The sequence below is a fragment of the Leucopleurus acutus genome, assembly GCF_964270905.1.
Source record: "Leucopleurus acutus genome assembly, chromosome: 4".
Classification (NCBI taxonomy): domain Eukaryota; kingdom Metazoa; phylum Chordata; class Mammalia; order Artiodactyla; family Delphinidae; genus Leucopleurus; species Leucopleurus acutus.
In genome coordinates this window covers 46104124-46119409 of record NC_139146.1, presented here as the reverse complement: position 1 = coordinate 46119409, position 15286 = coordinate 46104124, and the positions used below count along the sequence as shown (strand labels likewise).

The 15286-nt window shown below is 37.5% G+C and overlaps 1 protein-coding gene across 1 annotated transcript in view; it reads right to left on the bottom strand.

Moving 5' to 3' along the window:
• Positions 1–12562, bottom strand: part of LOC309961100 (ethanolaminephosphotransferase 1-like) — a gene marked incomplete at both ends in the record, with an annotated part of 49466 nt that extends 36904 nt beyond the window's left edge. The window contains 2 exons of the mRNA XM_082838134.1: positions 5172–5241; positions 12354–12562. Coding sequence (XP_082694260.1) covers positions 5172–5241; positions 12354–12562 — 279 coding nt within the window. The remainder of the gene's footprint in view (positions 1–5171; positions 5242–12353) is intronic.
• Between the last annotated feature and the right edge of the window lie 2724 nt (positions 12563–15286).

Below are 15286 nucleotides of genomic sequence, written 5' to 3'. Positions count from 1 at the left end.
TTTGTATTTATTTTTTGATAGTTTGATTAATATGTGTCCTGGCCTGTTTCTCCTTGGATTTATCCTGTATGGGATTCTCTGTGCTACCTGGACTTGATTAACTATTTCCTTTCCCATATTAGGGAAGTTTTCAACTATAATCTGATCAAATATTTTCTCAGTCACTTTCTTTTCCTCTTCTTCTTCTGGGACCCCAATAATTCAAATATTGGTGCATTTAATGTTGTCCCAGAGGTCTCTGAGACTGTCTTCAATTCTTTTCATTCCTCTTTCTTATTGTGCTCTGCAGTAGTTATTTCCACTATTTTATGTTCCAGGTCACTTATCCATCCTTCTGCCAGTTATTCTTCTATTGATTTCAACTAGAGAATTTTTAATTTCATTTATTTTGTTGTTCATCATTGTTTGTTTGCTCTTTAGTTCTTCTAGGTCCTTGTTAAAAGCTTCTTGTATTTTCTCCATTCTATTCCCAAGATTTTGGATCATCTTTACTATCATTATTCTGAATTATTTTCCAGGTAGACTGCCTATTTCCTCTTCATTTTTTAGGTCTGTTTGTTTTTTACCTTGCTCCTTCACCAGCTGTGTTTCTTTGTCTTCTCATTTTGCTTAACTTACTGTGTTTGGCGTCTCCTTTTCATAGGCTGCAGGTTCGTTGTTCCCATTCTTTTTGGTGTCTGCCCCCAGTGGCTAATGTTGGTTCAGTTGGTTGTGTAGGCTTCCTGGTGGAGGGGACTCATGCCTGTGTTCTGGTGGATGAGGCTGGATCTTGTCTTTCTGGTGGGCAGGTCCAGGTCTGGTGGTATGTTTTGGGATGTTTGTGACCTTATTTTGATTTTAGGCAGCCTCTCTGCTAATGGGTGGGATTGTGTTCCTGTCTTGCCAGTTATTTGGCATAGGGTGTCCAGCACTGTAGTTTGCTGGTCGTTGAGTGGAACTGGGTCTTGGCATTGAGATGGAGATCTCTGGGAAATTTTCCCCATGTGATATTACTTGGAGCTGGGGTGTCTCTGGTGGACCAATGTCCTGAACTTGGCTCTCCCACCTCAGAGGCACAGCCCTGATGCCTGGCTGGAGCACCAAGAGCCTGTCATCCACATGGCTCAGAATAAAAGGGAGAAAAAAAGGAAGAAATAAAAATATAAAATAAAATAAGATTTTAAAAAGTTATTAAAATAAAAAGCAAAAATTAATTTTAAAAAAATTTATGCAATTAAAAAAAAGAAAGAAAGAATGAAGAGAACAACCAAATGAAAAAACAAATCCATCAATGGTAATAAGTGCTGATATTATAATAAAAAATAATAAAATAATAAAACGGACAGAAGGAACCCTAGGACAAATGGTAAAAGCAAAGCTATACAGACAAAATCACACACAGAAGCATACACATACACACTCACAAAAAGAGAAAAAGGGAAAAAAGTATATATATTGTTGCTCCCAAAGTCCACCTCCTCAATTTGGCATGATTCATTGTCTATTCAGGTATTCCACCAATGCAGGGTACATCAAGTTGATTGTGGAGATTTAATCTTCTGCTCCTGAGGCTGCTGGGTGTGATTTCCCTTTCTCTTCTTTGCACAGCTCCTGGGATTCAGCTTTGTATTTGGCCCCGCCTCTGCATGTAGGTCACCTGAGGGCATCTATTCTTCGCTCAGACAGGACGGGGTTAAAGGAGCCGCTGATTCGGGGTCTCTGGCTCACTCAGGCTTGGGGGAGGGAGCGGTACGGATGCGGGGCAGGCCTGCGGCGGCAGAAGCCAGTGTGATGTTGCACCAACCTGAGGTGCACCGTGCGTTCTCCTGGGGAAGTTGTCCCTGGATCACGAGACACTGGCAGTGGTGGGATGCACAGGCTCCCAGGAGGGGAGGTGTGGAGAGTGACCTGTGCTCGCACATAGGCGGCAGCAGCCGACTTAGCATCTCATGCCTGTCTCTGAGGTCCGCGCTGATAGCTGTGGCTCACGCACGTCTCTGGAGCTCCTTTAAGCGGCTCTCTTAATCCCCTCTCCTCGACCACCAGGAAACAAAGAGGCAAGAAAAAGTCTCTTGCCTCTTCAGCAGTTCCAGACTTTTTCCCGGACTCCCTCTGGGCTAGCTGTGGCGCACTAGCCCCCTTCAGGCTGTGTTCACGCCACCAACCCCAGTCCTCTCCCTGCGATCCAACCTCCAAAGCCCGAGCTTCAACTCCCAGCCCCCACCCATCCCGGCGGGTGAGCAGACAAGCCTCTCGGGCTGGTGAGCACAGGTCAGCACCACTCCTCTGTGCAGGAATCTCTCCGCTTTGCCCTCCGTACCACTGTTGCTGCTGTCTCTTCTGTGGCTCTGAAACTTCCCCCCTCAGCCACCCACAGTCTCTGCCTGCAAACGAGCTTCCTCACGAGTGTAAACCTTTCCTTCTTCACAGCTCCCTCCCACTGTTGCAGGTCCCGTCCCTATTCTTTTGTCTCTGTTTTTTCTTTTTTCTTTTACATCAGGTACATGGGGAGTTTCTTGCCTTTTGGGAGGTCTGAGGTATTCTGTCAGCGTTCAGTAGGTTTTCTGTAGGAGTTGTTCCACATCTCGATGTATTTCTGATGTATTTGTGGGGAGGAAGGTGATATCCGCATCTTAGTCTTTCGCCATCTTGAAGCTCCTCTCCGGTTATCAATTTTAAATATAGCAGTGTGTACATGTCAATCCCAATCTCCCAAACTATCCCTCTCCCCCACCCTTCCCCCCCGGTAAACTTAATTTCTTTCTCTAAGTCTGTGAGTCTGTTTCTGTTTTGTAAATAAGTTCATTTGTATCTTTTTTTTAGTTTCCACATATAAGCGATATCATACAATATTTCTCTTTCTCTGTCTGACTTCACTCATTATGACAATCTCTAGGTCCATCCATGTTGCCGCAAATGGCAATATTTCACTCCTTTTAATAGCTGAGTAATATTCCATTGTATATATGTACCACATTTTTTTTATCCATTCTTCCATGTCTTTGCTATTGTAAACAGTACTGCAATGAACATTGGGGTGCAGGTGTCCTTTCAGAAGATGTTTTTCTCCAGGTATATGTCCAGGAGTGGGATTACAGGATCATATGGTAGCCCTATTTTTAGTTTCTTAAGGAACCTCCATACTCTTCTCCATAGTGGCTGCACCAATTTATGTTCTCACCAACAGTGTACTAGTGTTCCCTTTTCTCCACACCCTCTCCAGCATTTATTTTTTGTGGATTTTTTATGATAGCCATTCTCACTGGTGTGAGGTGATATCTTATTGTAGTTTTGATTTGCATTTCTCTAATAATTGGCAATGTTGAACATCTCTTCATGTGCCTCTTGGCCATCTGTATGTCTTATTTGGAGAAATGTCTATTTAGGTCTTCTGCCCAATTTTTGATTGGGTCATTGTTTTGATGATATTAAGCCACATGAGCTGTTTGTAAATTTTGGAGACTAATTTCTTGTCAGTCACGTCATTTTCAAATATTTTCTCCCATTCTGTGGGTTGTCTTTTCATTTTGTTTATGGCTTCCTTTGCTATGCAAAAGCTTTTGAGTTTAATTAGCTTCCATTTGTTATTTTTGTTTTTATTTCCATTACTCTAGGAGATGGATTGAAAAAGATATTGCTGTGATTTATGTCATAGATTGTTCTGCCTATGTTTTCCTCTAAAATTTGTATGGTGTCTATTCTTACTTTTAGGTCTTTAATCCATTTTGTGTTTATTTTTGTGTTTGGAGTTAAAGAATGTTCTAATTTCATTTTTTTACATGTAGTTGTCCAGTCTTCCCAGCACAATTTATTAAAGAGACCATCTCTCCTCCATTGTATATTCTTGCCTCCTTTGTCGTAGATTTATTGACCATAGGTGTGTGAGTTTATTTCTGGGCTTTCTATCCTGTTCCATTGATCTATATTTCTATTTTTGTGCCAGTACCATACTGTTTCAATGATTATAGCTTTATAGTACAGTCTGAAGTCAGGGAGCCTGATTCCTCCAACTCCGTTTTTCTTCCTCAAGACTGCTTTGGCTATTTGTGGTCTTATGTGTCTCCATACAAATTTTAAGGATTTTTTTGTTCTAGTTCTGTGAAAAATACCATTGGTGATTTGATAGGGATTGCATGGAATCTATATATTGCATTGAGTAGTATAGTCATTTTGACAATATTGATTCTTCCAATCCAAGTACATGGTATATCTTTTCATCTGTTTGTGTCATTGTTAATTTCTTTCATCAGCATCTTATAGTTTTTGGAGTACAGGTCTTTTGTCTTCTTAGGTAGGTTTATTCCCAGATATTTTATTCTTTTTGATGCAATGGTAAGTGGAACTGTTTCCTGAATTTCTCTTACTGATCTAGTGTTTAGAAGCACCAACACATTTCTGTGTATTAATTTTGTAACCTGCAACTTTACCAAATTCACTGATGAGCTCTAGTAGTTTTCTGGTAATGTCTTTAGGATCTTCTATGTATAGTACCATGTCATCGGCAAAGAGTGACAGTTTAACTTCTTCTTTGCCCATTTGGATTCCTTTTATTTCTTTCTCTTCTCTGATTGCCGTAGATAGGTCTTCCAAATCTATGTTGAATAAAAGTGGCGAGAGTGGACATCCTTGTCTTACTCCTGATCTTAGAGGAAATGCCTTTAGCTTTTCACCATTGAGTATGATGTTAGCTGTAGGTTTGTTAGATATGGCCTTTATTATGACATCTTTATTGATGTTATTCAATACTACTCAGAAACTGTTATGCGATGATTGTGACCCTCTCTCAAATTCATATGTTGAACCCTAACTCCCAGTACCTCAGAATGTGACTGTATTTGGAGATAGGACATTTAAAAGAGTGATTAAGTTAAAATGAGAAGATTAGGGCGTGTCTTAATCCAACATGACCAGTGCCATATAAAAAGAGGAAATTTGGACCCACAAAAAGACACCACAGATGCACACACACAGAAAAAAGACTATTTGAGGACATAGTGAAAAGAGGGTCAGTGATCTGCAAACCAAGAAGAGCTCAGGCCTCAGAAGAAACTAAACCTGCCAACACTTTGATCATGCATGGCTAGCTTCCAAAAATGTGAGAAAATAAAATGTTATAGTTTAAGCCATCCAGTCTGTAGCATTCTGTTATGTCAGCACTAACAAACTAATACAGCAACTATCCTCTAACTTACCCTGTCACATTGGCCAGAAATTTCTCCCTGTTCATAAGACATCTGGCAATTTGGCGTCCTTAATATTGAACTGGAAAAGTTAAATTTTTTAATTAATTGTAAAGAGATTGTGTTTTTTAGACTGTTCTTTACCATAAGAGCTTAATATATTCTGAAGAATAAAAAATCCTCAGTGTAAAGCAATAGGAAAAGATAGCTTTTCCATCATTTAAAAGGAGTAAATGTGGTTTATTTTATTGTATAGTGAACTAGAACTGAAGAGTCCAGGGTTCAAATCCTTGATCTGTACTTGGAGAAATTATTTAACCTCTTTATCTAGGACCGTAAATTATCTCCAACAGTGACTGTGGAGAGAGGGCTAGATCATTGGTAAAGAGCATCTGGTTCTTCTTCTAAAGTAGCCAAACAGCTAACACCATTGCGATTCAATTTCCTGTCAAATCTCAGTGGACTGAAAGGTAATACTATCTTCTCTTAACAGTTAACCAAATTATGATGGCCAGCAAGCCAAGTCCACTGATCTCACTATCCATACTCTTGATGGGACAAAAACCAATCTGATAATTCTTTTAATTCAGAAAGAGTGCTGGTTTGGGGGTAGAAAAACCTGGTCCACAATCCAGCACTACTCTGTTGTGTGTCTAACCGTGTGACTTTAAACCTTCAGACCAATAGGGATCTGTGTTTCTTAAAAGCATCCTCAGTGACATTGAAGATAAAACATTTGGAAATAAATACACTACACTAGCTATAGTCTTTAAAGAACAAAAAACAAGTCTCTTTTCACAGTATTGTCTCTAGTTCCTTGCAAAATTTATGGTACAGAATCAGGAATCAACATATACTCATTGAACGAATAAAAGCTTATGATTTTCTGGAAAAAATAGATATTAATACTTATAATACAGTTATAGAGTAAAGGAGATAAATGACATATATTACTTTGCAGAGAAGGTGCTCATTAAAGAGTACTTTTGAGATTATTATTCATTCATCTTGTTTTATTGTGTTCCTGTTATTGTGTGACCAGTTTACTCAGCAGCATAGCTAGAAAGGTGACAAGACATTTTTCCGAAGTCCACTTGTAAAGGAGATGTGCAAACAAACAGTGATTACATTCTATGATAATTAGAGTTTTAAAATGTAAGTTCTACAGTACAGTGTCAACATATTAAACTATTCCTGGATAAGTCATTATTAAGGGAAATCTTAGTTGGTAAAATTAATGAATTCCAAATTTCAATGCAGCTGTTCTATATGGCAGAAAGTGGTTTTATTCCATGTGTTATTCAGCCACCTTTTTCCTCAGTCATCCTCTAGGGTCTTTAAATCTCTGTATTCATCTTCAGGATGTGGGAAGAGAGCCAGAAGAGGACACAACCATTTCTTAAACATCTTAACTTGAAAGTGATCCATACCATTTCTGTCCATAGACCACAGCAAGCTAGATAAAGGATTTTACCTAGATGATAGGGAATCTGGAAAATGGAACCCCTGCCTGAGAAGGTGCTTCTCAGAGACAGCTTCTTGCTAGGGAAATTTCATGGACTGTTATAACTATTTGTGCCACAGATGCCCACAATGGGCCATATAGAACAGCTGCATTGAAATTTGGAATTCATTAATTTTACCAACTAAGATTTCCCTTAATAATGACTTATCCAGGGATAGTTTAATATGTTGACACTGTGCTGTAGAACTTACATTTAAAAACTAATTAGCATAGGATGTAATCACTGTTTGTTTGCACATCTCCTTTACAAGTGGACTTTGGAAAAATGTTTTGTCACCTTTCTAGCTTTGCTGCTGAGTAAACTGGCCACACAATAACAGGAACACCATAAAATAAGATGAATGAATAATAATCTCAAAAGTACTCTTTAATGAGCACCTTCTCTGCAAAGTAACATACATCATTTATCTCCTTTACTCTACAATTGTATTATAAGTATTAATATCTATTTTTTCCAGAAAATCATAAAAGAGTCTAGAGGCCTACGGAGAAGTGATGCCACATGATCTGAGACTAGAATAGGCATTATCCAGGAGGACAGGCAAAAAGGATGTCCCAGGTGAAGTGAAAACATGTGCAATGTTTGTAGGTTAGATAGAGCAGATGTAAACAGGACAAGAAGGGAGTCCCATTTTGCTTCTGCACTAATTGTGTGGTAGTGAGTAGTGGAGGATGAGTTTAGAGGGATAGATGAAGAGCTGAAGATGAAGAGCCTAAATGTCATTATAGCAACACCCTATCTTCTCATTCAACTCCTCTTCCCCTCAGAATTTTCATTGATTGGGTCTAGGTCTTCACAAATTATTGTTTTCTTCCTTGCTCATTCAAGAGGATAATCTCCTTGCTAGACAGGGTCACTAAAAGGGAAATCTTTCCTATTGAATGACCTTTTAATTCTCACAATTGACTGTGTAGATAAAGCCTGGTCATGTGTCTCAGCGAATTGGCTCTCTATTGAGAAGGGCAGTGCACAGTTCTCTCATTGACACACACATAACTTGAGCACCAAGGACATGGGCAAGGGTCATTCATATAGCTTCTATAATCAACTGCCTTTTGAAATGTAGGCAGTGCAGTGTATTGTGTCCTAGTATTGTGCTTCCTCATCGATACCCTTCAGCTGACAGAGTTCAATCCCCAGTGACAGCAATATGTTCATTTATTTTTAATATTCCATGACCTACTCAGGGTTATGGCCTCATTAAAAAACTATTGATGTCTTTGGCATATGCTTGTGAAGTGTCCTTGTTGTTTGCATTTAACCATGATGAAGAAAGAAAGAATGAAAAAGGGTGGTTGCCCTAGATCTTCCCAAGACTATAACAAAAACTGACAAGAGCAATTGTTTGCTACTTCAGGGACTTATGAAAATAGATAACCAATCAAACAAGATCAGTAATTTTTGCTTCTTCTGTATTTGGTTGAAGAGGTGTTATTTTTAAAGTTTTAAGTTGCTAACATTAATGGAAAAGTATGGCTCCTTATTAATTTCATTGAATTAATTTTCTATATAGTAATAAGATACTAAAACATGTAGAATCTTTTAAAACTTATTTATGTAAATCCCACAAACCATCTTTTCGGTGATCTCTCTACAAATACTGCACTGGGGAGATTCATGAATAAGGTGTATAAGTCTATGTTGTCCAGACTGAGATTTTAAATACTGACAGCTGTCAAGAAATGTGACTAACACTAGATTACTTGGAAATTTACAGATAGTTACAGAAAAGGTATCACCTTAAACAAACCTGTTTATTCTTACTGGATGTTGATAGTGGTATTCATAATGATGTATTTCTCCTAACGTTCTCCTTTGGTCTGTAGAATCTTCTGAATGACACAGGAAGGATTGCATTGTTCTAAGCACCATTTTGCTAATAATTCCATTGTAAGACTAATTGATTATCTGGAAACTGGATGTCAATATTCACACATATGTTAACCCAAGCACTGGCTATATTTCTAATATCTGCCACAGAGTGCTGCGAGCTGGGATGTAATGATCAACAGACTAAAGCCCTTGACTTTGAGATATTCATATCTTAATAGGAAAATGAGTGTGTGAAAAAGAGTCTACTGAATTTGCATAATGAGAAGAAAGATGAGTACAAAGTCCTCTGGGAGCAGAGGAAGATAAGAGAAAAAAAGAAATTTACTTGGAAGTTTAGGGTTATGCAAGTAAATCAGTTAGAATCCCAGACCCTCCACTTCTCTACCTATGAATGATGTGATCTTGAGTTCATCACCTTCCTTCTCCAATCTCATGGAGATAATCAAAATATAAGGTGTTGTGAGAATTAAAAAGAACAATCCATGCATGTGTCTGAAATGACATCTGGTAAAGCATATTCCCCAAGATGTTAGTTCTTTACTATATTAATATTAGAGGATATGGGTAATATTCCAGACCTATGATATTTTTGATGGGCCTTAAAAAAATAAATAAATGTTTACTAGGTAAAAAGAAAGGGAATAAGAATATTCCAGGGCAGAAGAAAAAGATGCAAAAGCACAAAGCTGTGACACCACAAGATCATTGACTTAGAGTTCCATTTTCTTTACCTCAAGAAGAAAAAAAAACAGCAAATTTCTATTTATTTATATTTTAAGAAGAAAATGTAAAAAAACTAATGTACATTGAACACCATCTAGATAACTTAGTAAATCCTCAGGTTCAGTACATCCTATTTTACCAATGAAGAAACTGAGATGCTATTATATGAATTAATTTGCTCTAGATTATGAGACTGAAAAATAAAGCCTACGGGATATTGATGACACCAAATGCCAGTGAGGATGTGGAGTTTCTGTTGAAACTCTCATTCATTGATCGTGGGAATGCAAAATGGTACAATCACTTTGGAATACAGTTTGGTGGTTTCATACTAAACTAAACACACGCTTATAATCCAACACTTATACTCCTTAATATTTATCCAGATGAGTTAGAAACTTACGTCCACTCCAAAGAGTCCACACACGGGTTTATAGCTGCTTTATTCATAGTTGCCAAAACTTGGACGCAACCAAGATGTCCTGCAGTAGGTGAATAAATAAGTGAGCTGTTGTATATCCAGATAATGGAATAGTATTCAGTGCTAAAAAGAAATGATCTGTCAAGCCATGAAAAGATATAGAGGAGCCTTAAATGCATATTACTAGGTGAAAGAAGCCGATCTGAAAAAGGCTATATACTATATGATTCCAACTATTACTTTCTAAAAAAGGCAAAACTGTGGAGACAGTAAAAAGATCAGTGGTTTCCACAGGTTGGTAGGGGTGGGGTATGAATAGGCAGAGCACAGAGGATTTTTAGGGCAGTGAAAATACTCTCTATGATACCATTATGATGGTTGCATGTTATTATACATTTGTTCAAACCCATAGAATGTACAGTATCAAGAGTGAAATGTAACGTATGGACTTCGGGTGATTATGATGTGTCAATGTGGGTTCATCAACTGTAACAAATATACCACTCCATAGGAGCTGTTAATAATGAGGAAGGCTTTGCCTGCGTGGGGGGCAAGGGCTACATGGGAATTCTCTGTACCTCCCCCTCAATTTTGTTGTGAACCTAAAATTGCTTTAAAAAATAATAAACTCAAATTTTAAAAAAGTCTAAAACTCAGGTCCACTTAATCTTATCTCTAAAATATATACTATTTTGACTTCATCAAAACTTGGGTTAGAATTTGACGATTCTAATTGACACTATATTAGGGAAAGAATCCATACCACTCAAAAATATGAAATTTTTATAAAAAATCTCAGCCAAGTTGGTTGACTGAATTCTCCAGCAGTACTTCATATAATACTTAACAATAAGGAGGTATAATTACCCCTGTATAGAAAGTGAGGCTCAGAGGGATAATATGGAAGTCTCTAAGCATAAATGAGGAAACTCTGAAATCTAAACCTTCGGAGTTATGAGCTAGCAAGTGATGGAGTTAAGAATCGAACCCATCTCTATCAGATTCCCCACCCTATGTCCTTTCTATCACACCTGGGTGCCTCTTTTGATGTATAATTTGGCCAAAGCCTGTCCCTAATAGGAACTGAGTGCATCTAGACATATCTAAGAGTCCTTTGGTCTGCTTTCTTGTATATATTACTGAGGATGATCAATAATTCTCACGGCTTTTCATCAGCTTCTTTTGGGGAAGAACTGCATTTAAGAAAACCAACCAGAAAATGAAATGAAGTTCACACTGAATGACAGTATAAGCCAGGACAAATACAAAGTAAATCTCCTCCAACATCATCCCATCTATTTTACATTTAGAATCCAATGGTATTTGCCTCCCCATGTTATATTAGCAGGTCAAAATGTGCTTCTCCTGGGGAATTCCCTGGTGGGCCAGTGGTTAGGACTCTGTGCTCTCACTGCCGGGGCCCAGGTTCAATCCCTGGCCGAGGAGCTAAGATCCCGCAAGCCGCGCAGCAGGGCCAAAAAAAAAAAAAAAAAAAAGTGCTTCTCAAAGAGACTTTTTTGGCCCAAGTGAAATAGTACCCCAAAAAGCTGATAAAACAAATACTCTCTAAACCAAATAATATCATCACATCAGTTCTCAGGCAGCAAATACAAATATAGTCACAATTTAGACACTCAGATTTCAAAATAGTCATTCTCCTCTTTACAAACACACTGATTTGAAATTTAGCAGTAATATGAAAAATGAGCTCAAAAATAAGATTATATATAATATAAAATGATATAATGTGATACACCTATACATATATAAATCAGATTTGCATGTACTGTATATAAAAATAGAAAGATTTATGTATAAACACATAAATATATAATTTATGTATAAACACATAAATATATAGTATATATACCATATACTATATTGTATACTGTATACATTTTATATCAGACAGAGCTTTCTCCTCCTTAGGTCACTTTCAGAAATGCAATAGCTATGGAAAAGTATGGATGTTTTCAGTCATAGCTCAGATATTATTTGAAGAATGAGAGACAGTAGACCTTGAAAGTGGTTGAGATCCATTTTCTCTATTTATTGTTATTTATTGCTCTTTTTAAAAAAATAACTAACATTAATTAAGCATGTGCTATAAGCCAAATATACGTACAAGAATATGCATGTATTTTGTCACACTTTCCTTAGACCAACCCTAGGAGACACTAATATTGTCCCCATGCTGTAGATGAGAAAACTGAGGCATTAAAAGGGTAAGTAACTTCCTGTGTTCATGTAGCTGATAAGGAACAGAACCAGGATTTAAATTCAGGCAGTCTGGCTTCAGAGTCTACCCCTGATTTCCTCTCCACTTGGTGCATACTATATAGCAGGCTCTATGCCAGATGATTTCACCACCATTTAATACAACCCATTCTTGTTTTGTTTTGTTTTCCCTCCTAAACACTTGTGTTTGAGATAGATTAGGTAACTGACCAACCAAACACATCACTTTCTTTTTCTCTCCCCTACCACCCTAGAAACTTGAAGATTGGATGAGTGGTCTCAGCTAAACGGGAGATGAGGTTGTGGAAAGGGCTTTAATATATTCTAAGAAGCACCTCATGCTCCCAAAGTAGCTTCTGGTTAGGGGTGCAAAACATAACAAGGCATGTAACCTTTTGAAGTCCAACCAGATGAAGGAACAATCGATGGCCCAGCTGCAGTGCTCAGACTTACAAAAACTCCTCTGCCAATTCCCAGTCATCTTCCCAGGGAGCCACGTTGTTCTCATCAGCATGCTTCATAAATTTTGCAGTAGGATGCAAGCTGCTGGCTTGAAGCTGACACTGATTGAAAAACCTCACCCAGGGCCAACTGCTGTAAGAGAGGACTTGGGGGTCCAGAAGGAAACACCAGTGCTTTTTGTTCAGCAGATTTGTCAGCATTTAGAGATCACAGGAGAGATAGAGAACAGCAAGATAAGGCTAATTCCCCCAAGGGGAAATATTGTAGGCTTGTGATGTAATTTCTTTTCTTTTCTTTTTTTTTAACTTTGGTCAAGCAAAAACAAAAATTCAGTTATCAGGCCGGTTGTTCTTAGTAGTTACAAAAGGATGTTAAGGAGATTAGGTCTGCCTGTAGGTTTTTTTTTTCCCTCTTTACCTTCCAGTGAACTTTCTTCTTTCTCCCTTCAAGCAATAGAGGGTGACCTAAGCTACAGAAATTCAGTTTCTTCTCATTAGAGAGTAGCCAAGGGCTCTTTAAACTAATAAAGCAGGAGAAAGATCACAGATAAAACAAGATAGGACATTCAGGTGGAGATGACAAGAGTGCCTAGAGGGTTATGTTAATAATTACAGTCTGAGGGGTAAGAATGAGACCTCTATAAAGAAAGTTATTTTATGATGTCTTTACAGTGCTTTCAAAATGCTCTGCATAATAAAACCAATTTTGAAGTTTCCCATCCCCCTCCCCCATAAACAGAACAGTTCTCCCCAGGAAATTATTCAAAAAGCAAAAGTAAACACTTTCCTTCTCCAAGCAGAACTGACTCATTTTTATAACAGGAAGAAAATGAAATAAAACATGCACTATAATACATGGAGATTGCCTTCTTTAGCCTGTGGGAAATTCTGAAAGGCATATGTACGGAGCCATAAGGCAATTTCCTTTGGTATTGGATAGTAAAAAGCTTACAATTCTTCCCCCCTCCAAGTTCTCTCTCAACTCTAATCAATTCCAGGTCTTTTCTGTATATTTCTCCCTTGCTTTTCTACCACAGTTCCTAGGTACCTGCTGATGGGCAATCAGTTGTTTTACTACACTTTGGTGTTTATTTGTTCATGCTATAAATTTGTCCAACAGATACCTGGGGACAAAACCTGGGGGCTGGTAGCTACACAAAAAACAAGACAACTAGGCCCCTTGACATACAATCTGCAATTATATACTGTGTAGCATTATAATGTAGCATTTGGAAACATTATAAATATAAAAGCAATAAAAACTATATTTATATAAATATAAAAGCAATAAAATCTAAAGTCAAATATTGATAATAAAAATGAAAGAAGGAATGGAAATGAGAGAGAAGAATACAGGATCCATGAGATGAGATGCACCTGGCTTTGGACACTATCCTTTTCACTTACTAAGTATACTGACCTTGGTTAAGTTACTTAAGTTTTCTGAAACATTACTTCTTCATCACTAAGGTGGAGAAAATGCTCACATCAAAGGAGTCAAAGCAGTGATGAGAATAAATATGGTATATAAAATGCATAATAGTAAACATTCCGGTAATGTACAAAAAATATGTTAGATAAATGAAGTATTGTGGTGAGACATAGGAAGGAAGCACTAACTCAGCTAAGGCTCCCCAGAAGTTGGGAAATTTGAGGTAAGGTCTAAAAAGGAAATCACAGACAGAGGTTTAAGGGGTAGGTAACAGGAAGTCCTAAAGTGAAATCCATTAAGTACACAGAACTATACAAGAATGACAGGTAATTATTTGTGATTGGAGTGTGGGTTCATGCTGAGTGAAAGAAGAAAATGAGATGTGAAAAATGAGTTAGGAGAAGACTGTGAATGGACTTCTATTCCACGCTAAGGAATTTTAGTCTCAAAATAAGAAATAGTTACAAATTTATCAGAAGAGAAACAAAATCTCAGAATTGCACTTTAAAAAGTGAAACGTGGAATTCTAGGTGGTATGTAGATAGTGGATAACAGTAAGAAGAGACTGGAGACAGAAAAACCAGTTCAGAGGATATAACAATTATTTATATATAATATTTATATTTAGGTTATATTCCTTTATGCTTAAATTATGTTTATATGGCCATACGATAATTTAAATTTATGTGATAATATAAATACAACAAAACCTATACTTATATAATAGTGTAAAAGCAATAAAACCTAAAGTCAAACAGTGATAATAAAAATGAAAGAAGGGTTAGAAGTGAGAGATAAGATTAGAGGAAACTTTATGATTGACTGGATGTAGGGAATTATGAATCTGGATATGTCAAAGACATTTCTGAGGCTTTTACCCTGGGAGACTGAGTGATTTGTGATCCCCTTAATCATTATACATAATTCACAATGAATAGACAGAATGAAGGAGCATGGTGTATTGGATCATTAATCTCTAATTCTTTATCATCATTCTGCATCTATCCAAAACCTTTGCCAGGTGACTTTGTAGTACCTCCAACTGGAGATGGAGTATTTTTCCTTGTCTCATTGATGTTGGGCTTGGCCAAATGAACTGCTGTGGCCAATGAAATTTGGATCGAAGTGTCAATATGCCAGTTGCAGGCTGAGGCTTTAATGAGAATAACAATTCTGCTCAGACTTGTGTTTTCCAAGGATGCACTAGGAGAAGTAGACGTTCCAGGAAGCTTTGGCTCCAAGGAGAATGACAAAGCTCATGGAAAAATACCTATACCCAATCCACAGCCTGGAGAAAATCCTAGCCAAACCCAGGCAAGCCTCAGTCTGAAGCAAGCCCGTTGATTCTCTGAGCTGCCACAATATTACTGCAATTAGTCCTTTTTTCTTTTCTTTGTTTTTCTTAAGCAAAGTAGAGTAGTTTCTGTTATTTGTTGCCCATTGAAATTTATTAGGCTTAAAATTCTGCTGAGATACTTTAATCATAATTATCT